The sequence below is a fragment of the Euwallacea fornicatus genome, chromosome 3 (genome assembly GCF_040115645.1).
Source record: "Euwallacea fornicatus isolate EFF26 chromosome 3, ASM4011564v1, whole genome shotgun sequence".
In the NCBI taxonomy this organism is placed as follows: Eukaryota; Metazoa; Arthropoda; class Insecta; order Coleoptera; family Curculionidae; genus Euwallacea; species Euwallacea fornicatus.
In genome coordinates, this window is record NC_089543.1 from 1,615,029 (window position 1) to 1,640,061 (window position 25,033).

The window sequence follows — 25,033 nt, forward strand, 5'->3', positions numbered from 1 at the left end:
ATATATTCCAGTAAATAATCCCCTGATTATTTGATAAATTCTTGTTTCTTCGGTTATCAGTTATCACATAATTTATAGAATCTTTCTGTAACCTGTGTCATACACTTAAAAATTTGTGCTTGATCACAATCGAAGTTTTACATTCCCTTTTACAGTACCTAAAACCAACTTCCACGCTCTATTTTTAAATTTTCTTCACTCATAAATACCCGGAAAATTGTCACTACCAACTTGGTGGATGATCTACATTTGCTTATTTGACTCAGCTTGAAGTACATAAACTGGTTTCTGATATTTTTATTTCCAATAGTACTTCATTCATAAATTTCTGAAAAATTCCTAGTACTAATGTATTTCAAAGTTGCAATACTCGACGCTAAGTTCTTTCATTTTCAACACTTCATTTGTAATTTTTTATTGGAATTTCCAGTACGTTTTTACTTTTTAAGGTCGTTTGCTGTCATATTTTCCTTCCATCCCGCAATTTACAGGAAAAAAAATTATGCTTATCACTGTAGCAATAAAAATGTGCGAGTATTCAATGGTACCGCCTACTTTGAACCCTTTAACCCACAACAGAGTATCGATCAATAATTGATTCTAAATTACTCATACATTTGCTGAATGTTGTGGAACACCCTTTTGAATGACGCAACCTCCTAACCCACAACACTTCAAACGGGTGTTTTTCATTGAAAAACGCACCCTCCTATCCCTACTCTCTTACGTCTACACCTAATAGTAAACATCCCTAGTCCGTGTTGTGGCGTAACAACCGGAGGGCGTCAGCAGAGAAGCCCAGAGCGAACCATCGCTGGTACTACTCGCCATGATTTCATTCATAACACGCCAAACATCAAAGCAGAGCAGTTCATTCAGAGGCAGCACCTGTCTTTCCTCGTTCTCAGTTGTGGTTGAGTACAAGAATAAAGTACCACACATTTTACTCGGACGATTTTAGTACCTCGTCGCGGCCCACACTCGCGGCTTTTTCGGATTATTTTATTGTTCTTTCGGGTGGTCGCAGTTTAATTTGACTTTTTTTGAGAAACTTCATGTAGGTGGACTTTAGGCCAATTTTTCTCATTTGGGTTAGTCGGTGCCGCAATGGAGAGGGAGTACGTGGTTGCGACTGTTTTGACTGGACTCCTCTGTTTCCTTAAATGTAAGTACTACCTATAAAAAAAAACTTTTCTGCTATCATCATCAATAAAAAAACTGTTAATCAAGCGTCTTATAGTTAATGTAAAATTAATGCTAATTTCCCGAAGTCGGCTTAACTTTCAAGTTTATGGTACATTACCTTCGAATGTAGGAACTATAAAAGAAATAGAAGTCAAATACGTTAAGGAATTCCATTATACTTTTCTGGTATTTCTCGCAATACAATAGGGCGGAAGTACGTTATATGGAATAGGAATTAGCCGCCAACTTGGCAGCTGATTTCAATAGAAATTTAGGGTAAATTTCTTTTACTTTTTGTCCCATTGTTTTTTAAAATCCACGAGTTGCTTTGAATGAACCATACACGCTCACCCTTCTTGTATCCTTCGTTTTTTCATTGATGAAAACTTTTTAAAAAAGTTCTTTACGTTTTGTAGTAATTATGCACTAATGACTCATTAGCTTTTTAACATTCGCCGATACCCATTGAGTCACTGGCTATTTTGACGATAACACATCGTGTGACATGTCTGTATTTTTACACTGCCGAGGAATGTCTCAATGTCTAGACCTCTTAAGCTAATATTTTTAGCTCGTTAACTTTCTAAAAATGTTCTCATAGACAACCGTACCTTATAAAATATCGACAACACCTTGTAAAAGCTGATGCAGCTAAGAAAAATTTTTAATCTTGAATCTTGTGCGACCTTCAGCTTCGAATTAAAATAATTGGAAGATGATATAAAGTTGCAACAAACAAGTCTTAACACGGCGACCAAGAGATTAAATGTGTCATGAGTCAGCTGGGAACCCGTCCATATTAAAATACTTTATAACGAAAGTGTTTGGTTCCTTGAGGACGCACATATCATGTTTCGAAACAGAGGCGTAATCGTTATTTTGATACAAATTGAAACACATAAAAGACTTAAAGTCCCACATAAATTCTTTAGAAATCGAAGAAAATGTTTCTCATGTAAATAATAAAACACTTCCAATAATGTTATATACGTAGGTATACATATACATTATAGTACATAGTTTATATTGTTATTTTTTAATGTCAATGGTTCTATCATTATTTCTACTTTTTGTATTTTTTTCGAAATCTGTTAAATTTAGACATAGATATGCTACATGAAAAATGTTCAAAATTTCAGAAAGAACTCAAAAACGTCATAATATACATGGGATTCTGTAAGAAAAAAATTAAAAACTACATTTACTACATGAGTAACCTTGTATATACATATATTACATAAAAATTGCAACTAAACGCAATATTTGACGTGTTCCAAAATTTTCATAAAAAATATTTCCTTCAAATTTTAACAAATTTATGCGGGACTTTTGGTCCTCTAAGTATATAACAGTTTTTTTAATAAAAAAATGTATCTATAATAACTTCATAACAATACATGATTGTATGAATTTGCACTTTATGACAAGTGTTTTGAACATCAGAGTTTTCAGTTTTCATAATTTCTTAAAATATTCAGCTTGGCTTTTGAAATTAAATTTTTCCGATTACGAATATTAGTTGAAGTTATGAACAAAAATGAAACGAAATTAAATCTGCATCGAGGTTAGTGACAAAATAATAAAAATTTGAGATTGCCTGCGCTTTAAAGATAGTGAAAATTCAAAGTCATATACGTTTATGGTAATTCAGGTTATCAAAAATTATGTCGAAATTTCGGACTAGTTCGGGGCCCTCAAGAAAAATCAGGTTAGTCAAATTGTTTTCAAATTTGTCGTCAGTTATTCAGTTTTGGTAACTGAACATGAGACATAAAGACAAATTCAAGTTACTTAGTGAAAGAGATTGGCAACAACCAAATATAGATTTTGGTTGATTTACGGTACCAAACATTTACTGAGCAGAAAACAAATGCCCAATTCAAGAGAAGCATTGTATTGACGAACGGAAGATGGCACACAAAGAAAATTGATTTTTATATATGAAATATGAATAAGCACCATTTTCTCAGGTAATGGGCAAAAATTATTTAAATTATTATTTTTATTTATCTGGTTACTTAACTTTTTCTAAAAAAAATACATTTGATATTATTTGAGACTGAAAATTAAGTTTTACGCCCCTGTTCCACCTGCGCTATCTGCAAACCTCCTCGAGTGACTAATATGCATATTATCCTGACATGCATATTGGCCTTCATGGCCCCATTTCTTGGTATTGTTTTCACTACTCCCTGAAAACAAGAGATAACGTAATTCAAAAGCCTCTACAGGATGTCTATTTCACAACCCTTGGTACTTCAATGAGTTTACGTGTGTAACTTATGGGGATCTATATGAGATTAATGATGGTAAATTTCAAAATTGTGTAGTGACAACTCTACTGAGTGCCCCAAAGAAGCGGTGAATCAAAAAGTGTCATTTTTTAAATGGGATTAGTTTCATTTTTTTCACGTGATGAAATCTTTTCTTGATCCTATGTTAATTATAAGTTTTTTTATCCTACGATGTAAAGGCAATGACGTTTTAGAAGAAATTTTAGATATTTGCAGTGTTATATACAGGGTGTCCTCAGGTGGGGTTCCCTATATCACAAATGGGACAAATATTGCAGCAATTTTTCGGAAAAAGTCAATGCTCAGAAAAGTTTTTTCAAAAACATCTTTCATCTTGAGAAAAAATGATTTTCTAATACGGGGAGATCAGAATCTTTCAAAAAATAGCTTTGACTTATGAGTAAAGTAACTTAATTTCTTATTTTTAAGAAAAATGTTGTTTAAAAAAGTTGTTTAGAATTACTTGAACAGTTAAAATTCAAAATTTCAATGGTTTTTATTTTGAAATTCATAAATAACTTTTAATCGAACGAAAGAAATAAAATACTGCTACTACTGGAAATAATAGATAGTGGGGCTGCTTATTAGACTTGGAAACCAACAATTTTCAATTTTTGTAGGTCTTTTTAAATTCTGATTACTGACTTCAGAGCATTTTGGGAGGAGTATTGCAACAGAATAATGAAAAAATACAAATAACATTATTCATATTATTAGGTGTTATTGTATTTTTTAATCCTCTCTGAAACGCAAATGGCATATTAGATAAATTAGTTTTATTTTCTATGCGGGGTAGCTCATAAAAAATCCTAAAAAGTGTTTTATGGAATAGAATCTCCAAACTTCATTGTTGGGTTTATCTTTCAATTCTAAACATATTTTCATAATACTCGTTTTCTTAAAAATTATAAATATGGATACTTTACTCTTGAGATATTTTACTAATTTTCGGAACTCCCCCATATGAAATAAGAATTACAAATTTAGTTCATTGCGTTTTGAGTTTGCAGAAATGTGCAAAACTTTTTTTTTCAAAAAAATTTCAAACAAATTTAAATAAATCCCATATGGTGTGTACTTTTTACTGGTCATTGTATAATATTAAGAAAAAAATTAAAACATCATAGCTTCGAGTCACTGCATTTCACGGTAAAAAAAACTAGAGATTAAAAGACAATTTTGGTACGTGAAAAAAAATGCAAATGGTGTCCATTTAAAAAAATAACACTTCTGGGCATCCCGGTTTTTGGGACATCCTGTAGGGTTGTCACTAATTTTAAAATTCACTTTCGTTACCCTCATATATCCATAACTAACTTTTTTTTAATCAAATTGGAAATAAACTGAAAGGAGTCCAAAGGGCTCTTAAATGGACACTGTATTGGATGTTAATATTTGATTGTACATTTTCGAAATGCAGCCCCGCAGGAACTGCACGGTTGCAAAACGAAAACAATGAACAATAAATCGTTTTCAAGACTTTTAGTGTTGTAATTACGAGATTTAATTTATTTATGAATACCTTTGGGTTCTTTGAATCGAATGAACTGTTTACTTCTTTCCTTGGACGCGGGCATTCACATGAGCGGATTTTTATTCATTGGGAAAAAGTACTGTTATAATGGGTGCATGGGTGAAATATAAATGGTAGATTTGTGACATAATGACATTAATATTAAATTCTATGTCGCCTCCTTTGTTAGTTGTTCGGTTGACAGTGCCTGGACGCAATATAAATTCCAAAGAAGATAAGGCCGAGGAGATAATTATCTTTCTGACAGTGAAAACTGGGCAAAAAAAGTTAAAGATAAGGTAGCTCTTGGCCGACTTCAAATTATTATCATTTGAGCAAGTGGCTTGTGCTTTTTGGTCTGTGGATAATGGGCGAATGCCAATTATTAGGTAGAAAGAGGCCAAATTTCGAGCCATCAACTTCGGAACCTTTATTTTTACCTGAGATTTATTGTGGTCTTTTTTTCGTTCGCTCGGAATGAGTTAAATTATTGGTTATCGGAAGATAATTAAAAAAGCACTTTCAGTCGAAAGAAATAAAGAAACTGGCTTTAAAGGCATCGCTGTACAAGTGCGCCGGATATAATATGCATGAGGGCATTAAAAGGCAATTTAATCGCGTTGCGTTAGTTCGAAAATCCTGCTTTAGAACCCTGCTACAAATACCAACCCATTATAGTGGCAGCCGAACACCTGCTAGGCCTGGTGGATGCATTCTCCAATTTCCGTTCCTCTAAAGATCCCCGCAAACTTTGAGCATCCGGCCTGCTAAAACCAGCAGTACCGGTTTTTGCAAGGGCTCCAATAGTATTAATATCCGCCGATATTGCCGTAATGGGATACATTTTTGATTACCTCGATTATTTTATGCAATTATTCTTGTCTGCGAATATTAAAAATCGGAACACGACCGTTCGATAATGCAACCGACTAAGGTGACTCGTTTTCAAGTGGGTACTCGGCCTTTAAGACATCTGCATGTGCCTGTATGTTTCATTTAGGAATCTCAATTATTGCAGATAGATGGCTCGAATAAGTAGCTTTTAAGCGAATATAAAGTACCCATGATAGCAGATTATACATACATATAGGAACACTCATGAATAACTGTATCGAGACAATCGGTCTAGTACCCTCTACGTTACCAAACTTGGCAATTTTGAAGATATTTTTTTAATATTTTGAACTAATTGCAGTAAAACAGTTTTGCCGTAATTTTCTTGATTTTTTACACATCCGAAAAGTTTAGTTTTTACTGAAATTTTCAGAATCCGTAAACAACTACCTGAAACTGAACAATTTTGGGAAAGTTGTGCAATGTTAAACTACTCCCATAACCCATAACTTTTTTTTTTGAAAATTATTTAAATTATATTTATTAGCCATGCAGTTTAAAATATTTTATTTGAAATTGCTGCAAAACCTTTCACTATGATACGATTCCTGATCGCATTACTTTGCAGACACACACACAGATAACAATCTCACACTTTCATAGAAGACGCTTAAGACACCAGTCACGTTTCTCAGTAAACACTGGAAACACCACCTAAATATAAATACCAAAACTCCTACGTGCGCAGATTTATCAGCAATGAAACACAATCAATGAGAAAGCAACGGCTAAAATCAATGATCAACTGAAAAAATTGTTCCCAGCTCAATCCGAAATGGTGAATTTGCATTAAAAAGAATTAGAAAAAATTCGATGTTAATTGGAGGGAACTAAATTGTAATTAAAGAGATTTACATTAGCCGCATAATCGCCACAAGTTCACTAACCAGGGCCATATACGGAAAGACGGTAATTATATAACAGTTATTCTAAGAAAAAAATTACGCTTAAGGAATAAGCAATAAAGATATTTGTGCGTTGTTTTGAGCGTTGTAATGAGAGCAGAAAATTACTGTTTTATTCTTTTGGAGCTTGCGTGTTTTGGGTAATGTAGAATGTGGGCTGTTGAGTTGATGTTGGTTTCCTGAGACGAAAAAAAGAAAAATGCTGTGCATTAGGGAGTTTCCTAACTGTCGGTAACAGAAAAATGAATAGGTATTTACAATATTCTCTACGCCCCTTTTTGGGGCAAATTTAAAATTTGAGGATAACGAACTGTAGATACATCATTTCATCCCTAAGTCAAATTAGATTAATATGCCTTTTCCGCAATAACCAAAATTCGGATCAGGCCGTACATTTATGATCAATCATCACTCATCACATCGTAATCGTTAATTTGTGAAAAAAATTACCTTTTCAACCACGCCAACACGAGAATGCATTATATTTCTTGTAAATTTAGTAGTTCGCAAGTTTTTAGCATTATGACATTAGAGTTAGTAATAAGATTATGACAAGGAAGCTGACAAAATATCTTGGGATAAAGTACTGATAGACGAGATTACTACTATCTTCGCTACTAAATGACCGAGTATTGGGCATTCCCCTTTTGAACTGAGATACCTCCGAGAACAGGAATGAAGAGGGAAAGAGTAGAAATAGGTAGTTGAGATATAGAAGGGTAGAGATGCAGTCGACATTCTTTAGGTTGTCTTTCTATATTTCGTTAATAAATTAACATTTATGAATTATGAAGAATGTTCCTAATATTATTTTGACACAGTAAAAAATGCAATAACTGAAACAATGATATTGCATTTTAACTTACTCAAAAATGTACAGCGTGTCTTTAAGAGGTCTGTTCAAAATTTCATCATAGATTTATAAGATGAAAACATGACGATTTAATCCAATTCATCTGAATCCAAAAGATTTTCAAAATACAGGACCTTACCCTGAAGATTAAAAAAAAAGAAAATAATAAATTATTTCATTTGCAATGTTACTATCGGAGCAAAATGTATCGGGGAGTTTTTAGAGGGAAGAAATTAGAATTTGTTTACATTTACGATGAATATTGTAGAGGACGCTGACAGCGCTAGGTGAATTATTTTTAAAGGGGCATCACTTTTTTATCATCCAGTATAAATTTTATTTATGACTAAATTTGTATTTCCTACATGTTTTAGAAAAAAAAAGACATTTTGACAAATCCCTACGGGCATTCCTTGTTGAAATATATGAGGTTTAAAGTTTGTGCATGTCTTGAAAAATAGCTTTGCAATACGCATACTTTACTTACATAAATACATACTTATTCATTCAATAAAGTAAAATAAATAAAACTGATATAGTGAAATTAAATCGTAAAGATTTAAAAAAAATTATAAACATTAAAAATTAATTAATTATTTTGATTTTTTCGTTTCAACTGTACGAATAAATATAATTAATATAATAAGTTAATTTTGGAGATATGCAGCGAACTTTAAACTTTAAGTGTCTTAAGAAGGAATCCCGCAACAAATTGTACCAAGATATATATATTTTTTTTAAACATGCAGGAAAACACAAATTTAAGCGTAAATAAGTTTTATACCGGTTGATAAAAAAAATAATACCTCTTTAAAAAGAATTCACCTCGCTCTGATGGCGTCCTCTACAATGTGCATCAAAAATGTAAACGATTTCTCTCTTCTCCTCCCTAAAACTTCCCCGTTAAGACATTTTGTCTCGATAGTAATATTACAAACGAAGTAATTTATTATTTTCTTTTTTGTAATCTTCCCTTTAACTTCCTGTATTTTGAAAACCATTCACTTTTGGTGGACTAGGATAAATTAGGTTAAATCGTCATGTTTTCGTCTCAGAAATCTGTGGTAGAATTTTGTACACACGTTTTACAGACACTCTCTATAATCAGAACGTCAAAATCATTCGTGTATCTATTATAAAAAATTAAGAGTTTTTCAAAAAAGGCAAAAAAAGACCCTTTGCTTATAACTTAAGAAAATGAATTTTTGATGGCAATTGTAAACTTGTAAAAAAAGGCATTTACGATATTTGTTAGTATTTCGTATATTTATCGTGATTCCCTACATACTATGTTACCGATTATTGTTTATCGATTACCGATTTATGCTTATTGATGTAAAACTATAAAAAGTCCTACTACAGTGTTGCTGGAAATAAAATTCACTGGACATTTTTTGGGTCATTTTTAAACGTATTTATGCTGAACTCCTAAAATCGCCTTTTATAAAATTGATTAATATGTTATATTAGTTTGATTGACAGTGATTAATATGGGACTTTTATAGGAGCACGGCTGAAGAATTAAAATTAAATTGATATCCCAGTTTTATGGAGCAAAATTGATTTATTAAATGAAATGAACGAGGCAAGACGATAGTGGGTAAAATTCTTTCCCCCAAAGATAATTAGATTTTAAGCTTAACAGATTTGGAATGGGCATGACTAGCAGTTACTCTTTATTCTTTGATAGTAATTTGGCGGCTGGAATTCTTTATAATTTCATTTTCGATTCTACACGCTTGGCCACTGAACCGAACTACAAATAAAAATCTACTTTTTCTTCGATTCTTGTTAATATCGCTGCATCTTCGGATTACTCACATTCTTTGCTTCTCTCCCCTAAATTTCACTAGTTCTGAATAGGCACCTGAGCCACACCTGAAAGTAAAGGCACAAGGTATTGTCAGAAAAGGGCCTATAGTAACTTTGTGTCACCTGCCACCATTCTTTATTAAGGCCGCACTAAATAAGTTAACCTGTAGCGTCAAGGGCACTAAAATGATATTCTCTCTTGGGGCCTTACACTATGTAGGTAGAAGCGATGCTGTAAAACAACTCGGATCTACAGGGAGTGGCGAAAGCGCGGTGTCATAAAAAGACTTGTAACAATGGCTTGTCGAGTAGACCTCAGGATTGTTTTAGTGGAATGTTATGTATTGGCAGGGGTGTCCTGACCGTGGGACCGCGACCCACCCTTAATCGGAATTTATATTGAGCTTAATCATAATCTTGGGATCGAAACAGTTACTTAATACGAACGAAAGTGGTTCCTTATGACCACTCGACGAATACCATTGAAACAAATTTTCATATTTTTGCTTAAGAATAGGAGGAATGGAATACAACGATCTGATATGGTTCGCTGACGTTTTCACAAGTCAGCGACCTGTATGATCGACAGAGCTTAACTTGTTACCGCACATTACCGTGTTTTTTTTTTAATTCTAGTAGCCCAACAAACATAGTAGAGAGCTAACTACCGAACTAGTTTTTATCTCTGCTGCATTGTGGTCAGAGAAAATTATACTCTTTGGAAAAGAAAATTGCATATCTGGCTGTGTGGGAAGGACCTCAGAAATTAATTACATATATAGGATGTTTCAGAGTTGAAGTGACAAAGCCTAGAGGAGATTCTGCTCAGCAAAATATGGGAAAAAGTTCATATCGACATGGGTTCAAAAATGCTTCGTTTCCAAGATACAGAGTGTTATATTTTTAATAAAAATTAAGTTTTTTATTATTAGCTTAAAAACGCCTTAACCAATTTTTTTGAAATTTTGCGGTTAATGGAACAATTATTGGATATCTACTAAACTAATTAAATTTGATCCTGAGTTAATTTTTTTTTTCATAAATTGAACACATTACGATAAATTTTCGGATAATTCGTAAACATTTTTACTTTTCTCAAAAACATAGCGAGACACTCAAGAAAATTATGAAAAAAAGTGTATTTTTAGTAAGTTTATTCGGATATTACACGGAAACAGCAAAAAAACTACAAGGTGATACTTTTTTCTGCAAAAAAATTACCGATTTACTCGCTGGGTACGCCCCTGGAAACTCTAGATCAAATTTAATTAGTCAAGTAGATGTCTGATAATTGTTTTAATAAACCGTAAAAACTTCATTAAAATCAACTAAAGCTATAAATAAAAATTAAATAAAAAAAAACTACTCGGAAACGAAACATTTCCCGACCCATATTGATATGAATTTTTTCGATATCTTGCTGATCGAATTCTCCCCTAAGTTTTTGCCACTTAAACTCTGAAATACTCTGTATATGTCAACTTTGTGCATACAATAGTAATCAAAAAAGACTACTGAGGATGGCTAAAGAAATTTAAAACAAGGGAAGATTCTTGTATTAAAAAGAAAAAAAAAATTATTACAAAAATCAAGAGTAGTTCCGCTCGCCGAAACATGCCAAAATACTGAAAATTCGTCAAAACAATTGTTATCATTTCACGTTACTGTGCAACTCCTAATGAAAGCCAAGCTAGTTCAAGTTACTAAAAAATCTAAGTTTTTTTCAAACAATATCATTATCACAAAAAATGTGTTCTAGGTGCTGTTGCAGAGTCCACTTGCTACTTCTCGCAACAATTTCAAGGAGAATATTTGATGCAGAAATCAGTAAATGTAGGAGGAGCGATTGCGTACAGCACTGTGGCTATCACCCCTAATGCTATATCAGTTTGGGGCAACTGTCACAAAAAGCATAATAATAATGTTATCTTATCAATAACTAAGTAAGTCTCTATGAGAACAAAATTGAGTGTCTTCTTAAGGAAAACGTATTTTAGTTACAGCAACCCGAAATGCTACATGTGCCTCCATTTAAAGCTTCGTTCTTCAAATGTTCTTCAGGTTTTTATATCAAGTCAAGACAAATGTTTCACGAACGATCTGGCGGCGGAAGCAAATTGTCCTTCACAAGAATCCCTTCAAACACGTGGTGAAACAACGGAAATATTATTGTTCAGTAAGTAATTTACATATATAGCTGCGTTTGTAGACAATGGGCATTACCATCCTCTAATTAACAACCTTTCCTTAACTCGGTTAATTAAGTTTGTTTGCGGAAGCACTTGCGATGTTTTTTTTATCTCGTCCAAAGGGCACTGATGTTGATCAAGTTACTTATACGCAGGCAGCAGCGATAACTGATGATTAAATACAATTTATTAATGTATTTGCACTTCACCTTAACAAGCGACCTTTAGTTGGTCAGTGACTTTCCGAGGGATTTTGCAAAGCCGAATTAATATTATGTCGCTGTATTTATACTTAGTGGAAATGAAAAAAATCACAAACCACTTAGATGACGTTAATTTAGAAACCAATTAAAATTAATGAAAGTGTCATCTTTAAATATGCACAGCAGCAGTTATCTAAAGGATGCACCTGGTAAATACTTCCTTGGGCTTGAACTTAAAATATTATTTCTTGCAGAAATAAAGGATGACTTAGGGGCAGTAACACAAAAGCAGTACTGTCCAATTGATGGCAAATATTACACTAACTATAAGGGCAAGATCACCACGAATAACGAATGTGTAGGGTTTACCTCTACTATAGACTCATGTCCTTCAGGGTCTACACTCAATTTCAGAATTCGAGGCTGCGATTTAGAAAACCATAGTAAGTTTTTTTTATGATATACAGGATCGAAATGTTTCACCATGAAACTTCAGATTTAAGATTCGATTGTTTGGGGCATTGGAAAGGCGTCAAAAACGAAACATTCTTAGTTTTCACTGACAGTAGGCATTTAGACGGCCAAAGACCTACATATCGATGTGGTGTAAGTTGGTGAGCATGAATTTTATCAAACTTAAAATTAACGTTATCTTCTTTAGATATATAAACAAGACAAGGTAACCGGAAAAATTGAAATGGCAGTAAGCAGAGACTCTACCTGCACTTCAGAATTATACAACTCCACACATGGTTTTGAAGCCTTTGTCTTGGCTCTCAAAACTGAGACTCCATGGCCACCAGAGGTTAGTTACGGAATCTGCAGTTTCCCCAAATGGATGTTTGGCACCTGGGAGTATGTCAGAGTTGAAGGAGACACTATGGTCTACAAAGATCATAGTTCATTTAAGACTTACACCATTAAGTGTGTAGGAGTGCAAGAGGATGGAGACAAATATCTGATATTCAGCAGAACTCAGTGGTACGTTTTTTGGATTTATTTGAGAATATAGATCTTATTTGAGGAGTTATTGCAGTGATGAGGAATCTTTTAATTGTATGAGGATAGCAAGCAGAAGCAGGAATATTTTGGAATTTCAACTAGGGACAAATTCGAGCAGCAATAAGGATGTTTACAAGTTATGTGCTGATGAAAACTTTGATAACAATACATGGGTTACTCAAGGACGTAAGTAATTTCTTTGTGGTTAGATTCAGGTCAGTCACGCATTTTCTCTTAGTAGTAAAAATAAATGTATATGTACTTATTAAATTAATTTTTTTTGAATGACACAATCAATTTCAAACCACTCAGAAAAGAACGGTTAACTATAATAAATGCAATTTTTTAATTTATGACCTATGCCATTCAGTTAACTAGATATTTATTGTACACTTTAAACTGAACCTGGAATAAAACTGACGATATTTTCGTTTCCAGGTCTGGACATATCCGGATCAATGCAAAACGGTCTTTGCCCCATAACTGGGGAATACACAGGACGGATTCCTGATGCTCCGGATCTTTGTGCGAAACTATGGTCAGACTGTCGAGCTCCTGAGTTAATGTACTATCAAGTTTCTGAATGCTTAACTGAAGAAATTTACGAAGAGCGTGAATACCAATGCTTAGGTCATTGGAAAGAGTCTAATGTTTTGTATACCTACACTGAAAGGCGAGACGTGGCAGACGGGACATACGAGTGTTTTGTTGGGTCGATCGTATCGGACAAAGAAATTAATATCAAGGAAGCAGGGGAGCATTGCCAAAGGAACATAGACCCAATGAAATATGGAATGAAGTTGACTAAGACCAAAGCTATTTATACATGCGCGAACAAAAGTACTACTTCAGGACCCCGATTCTCAATTCCTAGTCGGTTTACCACATCTAGTCCTAGAAGAACAACCACTAAAACTATAGGTAAGCACTAGAACTCACCTGATGACCCCAGTTACTCCAATGCATCTTAACTCACAAACATTTATGCCAGTGTTCTAAAAATTATGACACCACATTATTAAGCTTTATTATTTTTGCTATTATAAATATTTGCCATATGATAAACTGTATATTAACCTGACATAAATTAGTATAGGAATAAATAATAATGTCGGATATGTTTACTTCCAGATTCCAATGCAATTCCAGAACTACCAAAGGGAAACAGTGCTTCCAAATTCGTGGCGCAAGTGGCCAGCCTGCTAGGCGTGATCATATTGCTTATTTAATTCTAATCTTCTTGAGAAAAATGTAGATATAATCTGCATTTTTGTATCAAATTACATTCTAAAGGAATGTCAAATTTGTGATTTCTAGTTCTTAAACGCTCTTTTAACTAATGTATATACATAGGGCAATCTCCCAGGAATGTAAATAAAAACTAAACAAGCCCAGAAAGACTGCCCTGTATCATCGAATGCCCTATATTTTGCCTTTTTATTTTAGCTCAACGTGATTGTATAAATTATATTCAAATAGTCTATAAGGAATGTGTGATGTTTGAGTCTTCTGTCTGTATTGTGATTGTATATTGATAATTTATTTAGCTTTAAATTTATTTAATAAAAAATTTTTACAGTTTAGTGTAATTTTTTTCCTCAATAATAAATGAATAAACCAACAAATACTATATTAAACATTCACAATTATAAAGTTTCCAAAAATACAAAACAAATTTTTATATATTAAAATTATGAACCGTGTCCACCAGAATTTTAACTGACTCGATAGGTCCGTCAGGGTAAATGCCATGCCCCAAATTGACAATATACCTTTCACTTCCAAATTCCTCTAGCATTTTCTCCACAGAGTTCTTTAGCTCTAAGCCCGGAGAATATAGCGCAGTAGGATCCAAGTTCCCTTGAAGGGTGACTTTCTTGTCCTTCAATAAATTCCTGGCAAACTTGGGCTCTACAGTCCAATCAATACCCAACACTTCATAACCCAAATCCGCTTGCTCTTCTAAGCAATACCAACCACCCTTTGCAAATAAAACCTAAAATAAATTAATTTTCCTCTATAATAAAGCAGTCCTAGATTTAAGAGGCAATTACCATTGGGACTGGGTCAATATTTTTTTCCTTTAATTTTCTGCGCACGTCCTCAGATATCTTCTTTAAATAGGGCAGACAAAATTTTGAATATAAGTCTTTATTTAAATACTCAGCATTACTATCAAACACTTGTACTATCTGAGCTCCATACTCAATTTGCATGACTAAATAATCAATAATAACTTCAGTCAAAATTTTAAGTAAAGCATGAGATTGGCTAGGAAAAGCGTATAACCATTTTTTGGCTTGTGAGTACGTCTTAGAGCCTCCTCCTTCAATCATGTACCCCATTAATGTCCACTTAAAAGACACTTTGAGATAAATAAATATTTTAAAAACAAAAACTTACAGGGGCTCCACTGAAGCCAAATAAAGGAACTTTACCTTCCAACTTGTGCCTGGTCAAGTTAATGGCCCTACCCACATACTCTAAACTCTTAACAGCACAATTTACAGTTAAGGTTTCTATTTGATCAACTGTTAAAGGTGTTGGAAGTACGGGGCCCTACAAATTATGTGTTAACCTACTAATGTTATGCCCATATTGAAATAATGAGGGGGTAATAACTTGTCAAATGTGGTGCACAGTAACCATTAAGGCAAAAGTGTGAAATGTTACTTAAATGACTAGTATAATTAAAATTAAAATATTCAATTGCACTAAATCAATTTTAAAATGATCCTATCTTAAGATAAAAATGCTTGCTTGATCCAAATCTGTCAAAAATACAGAGAAAACCAGAACATTTGTGTCTAATTAGAATTTAAGATTGCCTTGTTTACCTCACGCTAAATTTTATTCGCCAAAATATCAAGGGCTACAATTGGAGACACGTTATCTACTCTCCTAAAGTATTACAAAATTATGGTTTCATCAACAAACTTACGAAGTAACCCTAAGACAAATCACTCTAATTGATTTACAGAAGATCCCCAATTAGCAATGAACAGTTTATAAAGCAATATCATAAAAATATTGAACAATAGAGTATTCAAACTCTTTTTCTAGTAATATCTCCAAATCGCAATCAACATTCACAACTTAAAACCGTGTGGAAACGTCTCTCCAAACCAACATCCTTAAACTCTTTATTAAAACAGGTATTTCAACAGAACCCTAAAAACCCCTTTTTAAAAATACTTTAAAAGCTAACTAACATTCAAAGATATCAAGACATGGAGGTTCACTTTGTCATTGACAAATAGTGTAAGCTTATCAAGTTTTATGTCTTATAGATTAAACATTTAGCATCATGAGTGAAGGACTTCATTTTTTACAATAAAAATTCATTAATGTACAGAAATCCAAAGTCCGCACGCAAAGAAACCTATGTAATTCGCCCTGTGGTAATATATTAATAACTAATTTTTTAAATATAAAAAGTTGGCATACACATATTTGATTAGTAGTTACCCCTTTGTGACATGCTGACGTACCACTCCAGCATGCATTTCCACTTTCATGCCTAAGGCTTGCGGAATGACTAAAATGTCACTAAATATAATTGCTGCGTCCAGTTCAAATCTACGCAATGGCATAAGAGTAACTTCACAAGCATATTCAGGATTTTGGCAGATTTCAAAAAAACTGTGTTGTTTTCGATATTGTTGAAATTCTGAAAGGGTTTATCAAAATTCAATACAATTAGGGGCTCAATGTTACCTGGCAAATACCGCCCAGCCTGCCTCATTACCCATACTGGAAGCTTGTCAGGTTTCTCTCCTCGAGCTACCTTTAAGATTCTATCATTTTTCAGAAGTGGAAAGTCTTTGTTTAATGACATCTTGTGAAATTTAATTATTGGGTTTTAAAAGTTTTCCTGAATTTTTATTTATCATAAAATAGCTCTTTAACTTAAAAAAATGAAGAAAAACTTTAAAGCATTAATCATTTATAAGGGAATGTAAGCAAATATACATAACCTAACACTTTGCTCTTACGCAGTTCACGTGATTTAAATAGAAATAGACTAAATTTATCCTTGTCTTACATATGAGAGGTGCATTGTGGAAAAGAAGCTGCTGATAATAGTTCACCTTTATTTGTAATTAGCTATATAAATTTAATATACAGGGCGTTAATGTGATCATGTTTCCAATTTTCAGGGTAGACTTCTTTCAATAAATAAGATATTATTTGCAAAAGTTTCATTTTCTCATTTGAAATTGCCCATAATTCTGATATCCCAGCGTTCAAAATTTGAAAAATTACCAAAAAGGAGGCAGACAAAGCCTTAAAGTGAAGATAACAAAACATTTTGTAACACATAGTCTATTGTTATGTTAAATAAAATGATGCTTAAATTTCTGTAAATTTGCTTGAGTAATAATAACTTTGGCAAAAATAAATTGCATGTCATCCTGATCTGGAATTTCTTCCACGACTGTAGAGTTTTTATAGAGCCAACGAATTTCATCTCCTCCATTTGGAATTTTAATGGTAATTTTTTGCCTACCAGTTGTGTGCAATATAAACTCTTCCAGTTGTTGCTTAAGCTGTTTTAGGCCTATGAAAAAATCAGTAAGGATTCAACATCAAATCACAGACCTACATACCAAATCCCTTTTTAGCAGAAACTTGCAACAGATTGTCATCTTTAAATTCCTCCCCAATAATATCACATTTGTTCCCTATTGAAATCACTTTATTTAAGACATTTTGAGCTCCAGTTTCCTTCTCCAGCTTCAACAGTATCTCAAGAACGTGCTTTCTCTTGTAATCAAAGCTGCTTGAAGACACGTCTTCTACGTGTAAAATAACATCCTAAAGGAAATACAATGGGGTACATACATCATAATAAGGAGACTTACCGCTAGTAAAGCATCTTCTAGAGTAGCAACAAAACATTCAATAAGATTGGTAGGTATATCAGAAATAAAACCCACAGTGTCAATATAGAGAACACTGAGGCCAGAAGGCAGGAGCCCCTCATGAACAGTTACATCAAGAGTAGCAAAAAGTTGGTTCCTAGGTGTCAACCCCTGTTCACCTGTCAAAGCTTTTATGATAGCAGTTTTTCCTGCATTTGTATAACCAACTACAGCAACTACAGGATATTTCATTTTCTGTCTTTTGCTTCTCAAAAGAATTCTTTGATTTCTGAGAATTTTAATTTGATCTTTAATTTTTTGCTCTCTTTGTTGAAACATAAGCCTCAAAATCTCACTGCTATATGTTTTAAACATAAGGTCTTGTTCTGATTTTCTTTGCACATAATATAACTCTGCTAAAGCCACCTTTACAATGCAAACATTAGCTTACAAAATTAAATCACAGGACTTAATATTACCTGCAATTTAGCATGTTTGCTGGTGGCATGAGCTTTCAAAATCTGCATTACTATTTTATACCTGTCTAATACGGGTCTTTTGAAGTTCTCCTGTAATATTTGTACAGTACTTTTCTTTAGGGCACCAGAATTAATAAAGATAGCAGTAATGTCAGGACTCTCTTGGATAATATCCTGGATCCTATCCATTGAACCACTTTTAAATAGGGCTTTTCTGTCTAAAGTGTCCAAAGGGATTGTTACAGTGTTTTTGACAACCCATGCTGGCAAAGTATTAATTAGAGCTACAGCTTCTGAAAGCTGCTCTTTTGGACTTATAGAGAGTTTTTTTGGGCCCCATTTAACGAAAGGTTGTATAATTAAGCACTTCTGGGCTTGTTTTATATGAAAATAGTGATCTGTTAATTTGTTATATTGTCTGAAAAGAAAGGAAACTGGTTTTTTTCAGATAAAAAGTGATTTATACTCAACCTTTGAATGCTGACTTTATTTGCTAATGAATTGCTTTTTCCATTAAAAGTTTAAATGCAAACTCTAAATAGGTACATATTTAGGTACCCATTAATAATTATTCTAATGGGTCATAAAATTTATATAGGATATTCCATGTCCATATTTCAGAATGTAATAATAGCTTAATAGATTTGAAGAAGGAAAGTTGGAAACTTCATATGAAATATTACTTATTAGATAACTTAAAAAATCTAGTATGACTCAAAAAAAGCAAAGTTTCCTTATACTGATTGCATTAACGGTCAGTTCTCAAATATGTGATGTTTTCTTCTAGAATATTTTGTGCACTGTATAGAGGCATTCAAATTTTGAATAAAATAAATAAAAAAAATTAAGGCTTACAACTCAGAAAATAAGAGTTCCTTTATATCTTCTGATAAATCTTCTTTGTAAAGTTTAATAGAAGAATGTATTTGTTTTGATTTTATACAGATTTGTCTTCTCATAGGGCCCCAAATTCGAATTAGTAACATTTCTAACATGTACTCATTGTTAATCATACTATGTGTTGATACGAGATAAGGAATTTTTGACAGTTTTACAGTTGAAGAAACTCCGTAGTTTGAACATTTCTTTTATAGTCCCGGAGTTTGTTAACTGAAAAACTATATTACATGCCGTCTTTATTTAGTGGCGTTGTTAAACAAGGGCGAGAAGTCTGCAACGTGAATAGATGTAACGTTAATTATGCATCTCCGATAATTAATTAAAAGTGCGCCTGCGCTAACTCTGGAACCTGCGTTCAAAAGTTAATAGTATTTTGACATGTCTCCTACAACAAACTTTTTCTCTATGCAAAAATCTTCAATTCTCCTCTTAACATCTCGTATTCTAAAAGGAAATTGCCCTATACGGTCCAAGCACTCATCAGTTTTTCCTGACTACGATAAAAATGGCCAAACCTGATGACAACTCTCGCAAACATCAATTTTCTGAGTCTAACCTCAAAATTGACGCTCCAAACAAACTTGTACTTATTGAGGAAAATTCCCTTGCATTTTTGCGCCCAAGTCAAATGAGCTTTAATTTTGATGTAGAGAAGCTACCCTTTGAGGCTTTGAGGGCTTCTTTGACCCGCATTACTTTTCTGCTTAACAAACCGTAAGTATAACAATTAAAAGATCTTATTTTTGAGACCACAGTCTTTCGAGCCATAGTTATAATCCCTTGAATTAATCAACATATTATTTAAGCGCAGAAATAAACGTAGTTGATATTAATATATCCGTGTATTGATAACCAAAAATATAATTTTGTTTTTATTTGTGGGGACACTATTACTGCATCTGCAGTATTTTTAATTATTTTTTTCTCTTATTCCTTTCTCTCTCACTTAAATGTTTATGCTTATTATTTGTGCTTAGTATATATGTTGAATGTACCATATAGATTAAAATATTATATTCTTACCATATTGAGCAAAGCCTTTCTTGGCCATGTATCTTAACAATATTTTTATTTCAGTCTCCTATAATTTATAATTCCCAAAATATATGCGTCAACTTTAATTGTATAACTTACATGACAAACATGTAGGTGGATTTCAATTTTTTGTCGCCTTAAAAACCTCCTAATATGAGATTGTTTTAAATTGCTATTTTTACAAAAGAAATTACTTTAAAAAACATCATTGTGTGACCCAATATCATGTTACCAAATTACATTTAAATTTCATATTTTAGGACTGTTGTAGAGCGCCTCCCTGATCGAGGTCATCAACTCCGTCTTGCCCAAGAAAAAGTTCGTAAAGAAATTGGATTCCGTCAAGATCATAAAGTCACCCATACCAAAGTTAAAGATACATCAGTAAAGTGCGCATCAGAAAGCGATATGTGCAATGCGCATACTGTTCGCCTATGCTCTTTGGATAGAAGCCCTCAGCGTGACCGTTATCGTCCCAATGTTCTCAAATGTAAAATCTCTACTGCGCGCACCGAGTCAATGAACGAATTGCGTACAGGAATTCAGATGATTGGCCTTTCTGAGTCACTCAACTTACAGATGCAACAGGATGCACGGATTAAGGTAGACTGTTATTGGTACCAATTAATAGATTTTAAGGAGATTTGATGTATTTACAGTTGGAGCAATTGCGTAGCAAGAAAGAGAAGCTAACTGCTGGGGAAGTGGAAGAAACTGCTGTTGCAGGCACCCCTGAGCTTGACTTAGAGAATTTGGAAGAGGAGGAAGAAGTGTTGATCATAGAGAAATTGGACGATGAGAACAAGCTAGAGGAGGCCGTGAAGAATTTTGTGTTCAAGTGCAACAGCACTGAGAATGATGACAAGGAACAGATGGGACCTTCAGGAATGCAATGTCTCTTCGCCGCCATAGAATTAAGCAGTTCTGACTCTGATTTTGAGCCCGTTCTAGACGTTCCTCGTCTTAATTTGAGGGATACTTAGATTCTCATGATAATAAGCGGTATTAAAGTTACCATCAATTTCGAGAGATTGTTTTCTGTTTTTGAGTTTAACTGTTCTCTTTTTGCCCCTCTAGTTTTGCGAATCTTTAAAATATAAAATTGTTTGTGTTTTCTTCACACTTTTGTTGTTAAATCATTGCATTTTCGCATTATTTATGTTTATTCTTGCTTACCTTAAAAAAGGGTTTTTAATCTTATCTTGTTTCAATTAATTAAATTTTTAGTTGTTAACTGACAGCTGAGCTCTATTATGTACTTTTCAGTACAAGAAAGGAGATGTGTATTTTTAAAATTAATTAAAGAATTTTGTTTGGTAACGCAAATATTCGATGAATAAAATCTGTTTTGTTTGTTTGTTGCTTTCATAAAGACGCAATCTTACATGATCTTTTGATGAAACGTACCATCTTTATCAAGGAGAGATTTTAATTTTAAGGTTGCTGATTGCCGAATAAATATCTCCAATCATGTTGTTTTAAGAACACTCCGTAAGAATCGATTGTATCTTTTTCATTCACAAAAAGTGCAAGCTCTAAATCTTGAAAGGTATCTCCTGCAACTGGGATTTGGTGGATAGTTTTTAAGAAAGTAATGAAGTTCTAAACTTTTCCACTTATGAATTAGCTAACGAGGAAGCAGTGTTTACACGCAATGGCATAAACAACTCTCATAATATTCATACCTGGGCGGTCGATAATGCACATTCATCGGTCATCCATAATAAACGTTCCGTCCAGACTGGTGAATGGACAAGTTATTGGCCCTTTTGTGCTGCCAAATCGATTAACCAGATACGATTATTCATTTCTTTTAGCAAAATCCTTTGTAACATTTCGTAGAACAAATTCTTTTAAATGAGGTGGTTCGACAAAGGTGGTTTTCACAAGATGGCATACCCCCTAACTTAAATCGTTTAGTACGCCAGTCTTTGAGTGATGTAAAATCAATGGATTGGTCGTGATGGATTCTATGATCTTCTCAGTTACCCAATGCGACACCCTTCGATTTTTATTTAAATGGCCTTATGAAGAATATGGTATACACTAACGGAAACACAGTTTTGCGACTTACGTGGATTGCTGGCTATCTCGTGCGAAACTTAGAACAGATTCAGCAACAAGACGATTTTAAACGGATTATTAAAAATGTTAATTAATAAATTGTTCAATAAATAAATTTAAAAAATCATATCTCTATTATTCTACATCTTTTTTTATAGTGTCTTTAGTTCAATAAGGCTTTTTTGAAGTGGTTAATTATTCCTTAAAAAGAAAATCACACTTAACATACCCTGCAGAGGTTCTCTTTCTAATCATGTCTTGCCATTAGTTCACATCGCAGTTTGATTTTTTCTCTTAATATATGACTTTTACGGCTTTCTATGATTTCATTAGTGTTGCACCCACCTCTGATTTATTTTGTCTGAATTAAATATTTTGGAGTTTCCAATGACTGTGAAATGAAAATTCTTAAATTGGAAGAAAGGTTAGCTACGCTCTTTAAATTTGTAATGAAATATAGTGACGTTATAAGAAATATTGGTAAATAATTTAAAACAATTTAATGGTATCTCAGAAACAGCACCACATCTTTTTTTTATCCTTAGTATTCCGATTTCAAAGGATTATTAATTATAAAATAAAAAAATCCCACATTGAAGGCGAGCCGTCCTGCACAATGAAATTTGTATTTAGGAAAATATATATCGGTGATATAGAAGAATTTCGGAAAAGTATTGGAGAGTTTGGTGGTATTTCATTGGCGGTATAAAATTTTTATTTACAATTTTTCCATAAAATTTTTTATAGTGAAATATGGTGCCACTGTTAAAAATTTTGTGATATTTGTGAGCAAGAAGTCATAGAAATATTTTCTAATTCTGAACACACTTTCCTTAAAATATTTGATATTTATGGCATATACAAGGTTCTCCATATTAAATTATGTACTTAAAAATCGTATTGAATTAATTTATAATTAATTCTATGGGATTTATTATTAATTTGGATAACTACTTCATTTATTCTCTACAAATATATTGCAATACAATTATTAAAAATAATGGTTTCTAAATGTCCTCCTTCCACTTCAATGCAATTTAAAATTTTAAGTTCAAAATTTTGCATTTCCCAGTAAAGCAAATCTTCATCTTGATCTTAATCTCTGTAAGAAAAATTAATCCTTTTTTTTTCAGATTTAAATTAATTATCAAAATGAGTAGTCTGTAACATTTTTTAAAATTTTGTACTTGTTTGTTCGTGATTAGCCTGAAAATTCTCGCGAAATGTTTACCAAAAATCTCCACAGTTCAAAAGTCGTTGTTTGGGCTGATATAGGAACAATTTTGGAGGTAAACGAACGATTTTTCAGTTAAAACTGCAAAAATTGATTGAAATTTACTTCATCTGGTGATGCAAAATTTTTAATGTAAAATTCAAAATTGCGTTTAAGTTGATGGAGGGCAATTAGAAAACATGATTTTTTAAAACTGAATAATTATCTAATTTAATGAAAAATTCTATGGAATTAATTATAGTATATTACTCCAATAAAAGATTTTCTTGCTTTGATTAGAAAGTTCTTAATTGATTTTTAAAGTGCATAGTTTAATATGGGGTACCCTATATAATATTAATTAATTCGAAATAGCGCAGTGCGAAATCACAAGAGTAATTTCGGTTTCGGTCTTGCATTAAACTGTATTTTCTACTTTAAGGTTGGGTCCGAGACAATCTTAATTTCGACGTCGGTCTTAGTTTGGTGTATGAGACCCATACCGAAACCGATGCTATTCATTAAGAATCTCTAATATTAGTATTCATTTGACTAGGTCTATCTCGTTGATTGCCATTGGAATTATTTGAGTATTCCTGTAAATTCCTTCAGGAACACATCTATATCTGGAACAAATCTTTGGGACCATTTAGTGAGTAAGAATTTCAAATTTGGTCCTAAAATACTCGCTTGATGCGTTTTGTTTGGCACTAGTTTAGTTTTATTGCATTGGGTTAAACAGGGTCGAAGGCATTGAAGAGATGAAGAAGCAAGTTTTGCTGGAACATGAACTACATTTTATATGGGTAAATCCCCGGCACTGGTGGTAAACGTCATGTGCTATTATCTCTTAGCTATGGCACATCATCACGAACAATAGAGGCGTTTACGATGCTTCGCCATGGGCATCCGGCATCCGACTAAAATTAGATTAGCCCATAGGAAAAACAAAAGGGCGAAAGGTAGAAAAAATGATGGGATGAATGGACAGCAAGGTAGCGGCGTCTAAAGTTAAAACCGGGATTTCACCACCGGTTGGCTAATTTATATTAATGGGGTTATCTAATATCGGTTGACAAGGGGTGAAAACGGGGTAAAACTCCCGCCTGGCGTGTTTATCAACCGGACGCATTAGATAATGAACTACCCGATTAGCGACTTAACCTGACCTCGACGGTACTTCCGGTTCCGGAGAGATATCTGATCTTATGCATTGTCACATTATTCCACTATATTCCTATGTTGACTTCATTTTGCTCAGGATGCTACTCATAATTGAATTAATCTAGGCTAATGAAGGTCATATAGAGTCAGGTTGGGGTTATGTGAAATTTTGAGATCTAATTTACTTGCCGAAAGCTCTTTTCTCTTTGCTGTTTGTAAACACGCGTTCGTATAAAAATGGAAATAAATCAAGTTTTTATATTCCTTTAATTGAAATTGTTCGTGGATTCCATATAAATCTTAATTAAAATGCTTAATTTAAAATGATGAATGCACTATAGCCGACCTGGAAGAAACCAGGGGCGTGCTATTCGGACTTAAATCTTATTTTCTTCCGATTTTTTTGGATACCTAAATAGAGCCATCTAATATATAATACGCAAAACCATATTGAGACCCTTAA

The 25,033-nt window shown here is 33.2% G+C and overlaps 5 protein-coding genes and 1 long non-coding RNA gene across 7 annotated transcripts in view; 2 read left to right on the forward strand and 4 right to left on the reverse strand.

Annotated features, from left to right (window-relative positions):
- LOC136350638 (micronuclear linker histone polyprotein) overlaps positions 1–13,862 on the reverse strand; it is a 33,776-nt gene extending 19,914 nt beyond the window's left edge. The window contains exon 1 of the mRNA XM_066302573.1: positions 13,790–13,862. Within this exon, the coding sequence (XP_066158670.1) occupies positions 13,790–13,816 (27 nt within the window). The 5' untranslated portion in view covers positions 13,817–13,862. The remainder of the gene's footprint in view (positions 1–13,789) is intronic.
- On the forward strand, positions 734–14,082 carry LOC136350640 (uncharacterized). The gene is made up of 9 exons (XM_066302577.1): positions 734–1,165; positions 11,216–11,399; positions 11,454–11,632; positions 12,103–12,291; positions 12,345–12,454; positions 12,510–12,829; positions 12,885–13,036; positions 13,289–13,771; positions 13,982–14,082. Exons 1-9 carry the CDS (start codon positions 1,108–1,110, stop codon positions 14,077–14,079), a joined length of 1,773 nt encoding a protein of 590 aa, XP_066158674.1. The 5' UTR covers positions 734–1,107; the 3' UTR covers positions 14,080–14,082.
- On the reverse strand, positions 1,096–10,545 carry LOC136350662 (uncharacterized). The gene is made up of 3 exons (XR_010734185.1): positions 9,580–10,545; positions 9,466–9,522; positions 1,096–1,176 (listed from the first exon to the last, which is right to left on the reverse strand). It is a non-coding gene; the product is annotated as an uncharacterized lncRNA (long non-coding RNA).
- A 381-nt stretch (positions 14,083–14,463) lies between the features above and the next one.
- Urod (uroporphyrinogen decarboxylase) lies at positions 14,464–16,821 on the reverse strand. Its single transcript, XM_066302603.1, has 5 exons — positions 16,568–16,821; positions 16,342–16,520; positions 15,254–15,409; positions 14,905–15,204; positions 14,464–14,846 (listed from the first exon to the last, which is right to left on the reverse strand). The coding sequence occupies exons 1-5, from the start codon at positions 16,686–16,688 to the stop codon at positions 14,529–14,531; spliced, it is 1,074 nt and encodes a 357-aa protein (XP_066158700.1). The 5' UTR covers positions 16,689–16,821; the 3' UTR covers positions 14,464–14,528.
- Positions 16,822–16,930: 109 nt separating this feature from the next.
- Positions 16,931–19,344, reverse strand: LOC136350645 (putative GTP-binding protein 6). The gene is made up of 5 exons (XM_066302591.1): positions 19,050–19,344; positions 18,195–18,612; positions 17,716–18,141; positions 17,461–17,668; positions 16,931–17,411 (listed from the first exon to the last, which is right to left on the reverse strand). The coding sequence occupies exons 1-5, from the start codon at positions 19,205–19,207 to the stop codon at positions 17,188–17,190; spliced, it is 1,434 nt and encodes a 477-aa protein (XP_066158688.1). The 5' UTR covers positions 19,208–19,344; the 3' UTR covers positions 16,931–17,187.
- A 116-nt stretch (positions 19,345–19,460) lies between these two features.
- LOC136350655 (uncharacterized) lies at positions 19,461–21,513 on the forward strand. 2 transcript variants are annotated; one of them, XM_066302610.1, is made up of 3 exons: positions 19,461–19,808; positions 20,390–20,732; positions 20,789–21,513. In XM_066302610.1, exons 1-3 carry the CDS (start codon positions 19,600–19,602, stop codon positions 21,110–21,112), a joined length of 876 nt encoding a protein of 291 aa, XP_066158707.1. In that variant the 5' UTR covers positions 19,461–19,599; the 3' UTR covers positions 21,113–21,513. The 2 variants fall into 2 exon arrangements, with proteins under 2 accessions (XP_066158707.1, XP_066158708.1); XM_066302611.1 differs by lacking the exon at positions 19,461–19,808 and adding an exon at positions 19,821–20,239.
- Positions 21,514–25,033: the final 3,520 nt, after the last annotated feature.

What these genes read in the sequence shown, in the direction of transcription:
- LOC136350640 (XM_066302577.1), top strand. Translation starts at nt 1,108, where the DNA reads ATGGAGAGGGAGTACGTGGTTGCGACTGTTTTGACTGGACTCCTCTGT. An exon ending in AACGGAAATATTATTGTTCA is followed by an intron (nt 11,633 to 12,102) that starts GTAAGTAATTTA and finishes TATTTCTTGCAG; the next exon opens with AAATAAAGGATGACTTAGGG. An exon ending in TACATGGGTTACTCAAGGAC is followed by an intron (nt 13,037 to 13,288) that starts GTAAGTAATTTC and finishes TTTCGTTTCCAG; the next exon opens with GTCTGGACATATCCGGATCA.
- Urod (XM_066302603.1), bottom strand. Translation starts at nt 16,688, where the DNA reads ATGTCATTAAACAAAGACTTTCCACTTCTGAAAAATGATAGAATCTTA. An exon ending in GGCTGGGCGGTATTTGCCAG is followed by an intron (nt 16,521 to 16,567) that starts GTAACATTGAGC and finishes AAACCCTTTCAG; the next exon opens with AATTTCAACAATATCGAAAA. An exon ending in TGGAAATGCATGCTGGAGTG is followed by an intron (nt 15,410 to 16,341) that starts GTACGTCAGCAT and finishes CATAATTTGTAG; the next exon opens with GGCCCCGTACTTCCAACACC.
- LOC136350645 (XM_066302591.1), bottom strand. Translation starts at nt 19,207, where the DNA reads ATGATTAACAATGAGTACATGTTAGAAATGTTACTAATTCGAATTTGG. An exon ending in GCAAACATGCTAAATTGCAG is followed by an intron (nt 18,142 to 18,194) that starts GTAATATTAAGT and finishes TGCATTGTAAAG; the next exon opens with GTGGCTTTAGCAGAGTTATA. An exon ending in TTCTGCTAAAAAGGGATTTG is followed by an intron (nt 17,412 to 17,460) that starts GTATGTAGGTCT and finishes ATTTTTTCATAG; the next exon opens with GCCTAAAACAGCTTAAGCAA.
- LOC136350655 (XM_066302610.1), top strand. Translation starts at nt 19,600, where the DNA reads ATGGCCAAACCTGATGACAACTCTCGCAAACATCAATTTTCTGAGTCT. An exon ending in ACTTTTCTGCTTAACAAACC is followed by an intron (nt 19,809 to 20,389) that starts GTAAGTATAACA and finishes TTCATATTTTAG; the next exon opens with GACTGTTGTAGAGCGCCTCC. An exon ending in AACAGGATGCACGGATTAAG is followed by an intron (nt 20,733 to 20,788) that starts GTAGACTGTTAT and finishes ATGTATTTACAG; the next exon opens with TTGGAGCAATTGCGTAGCAA.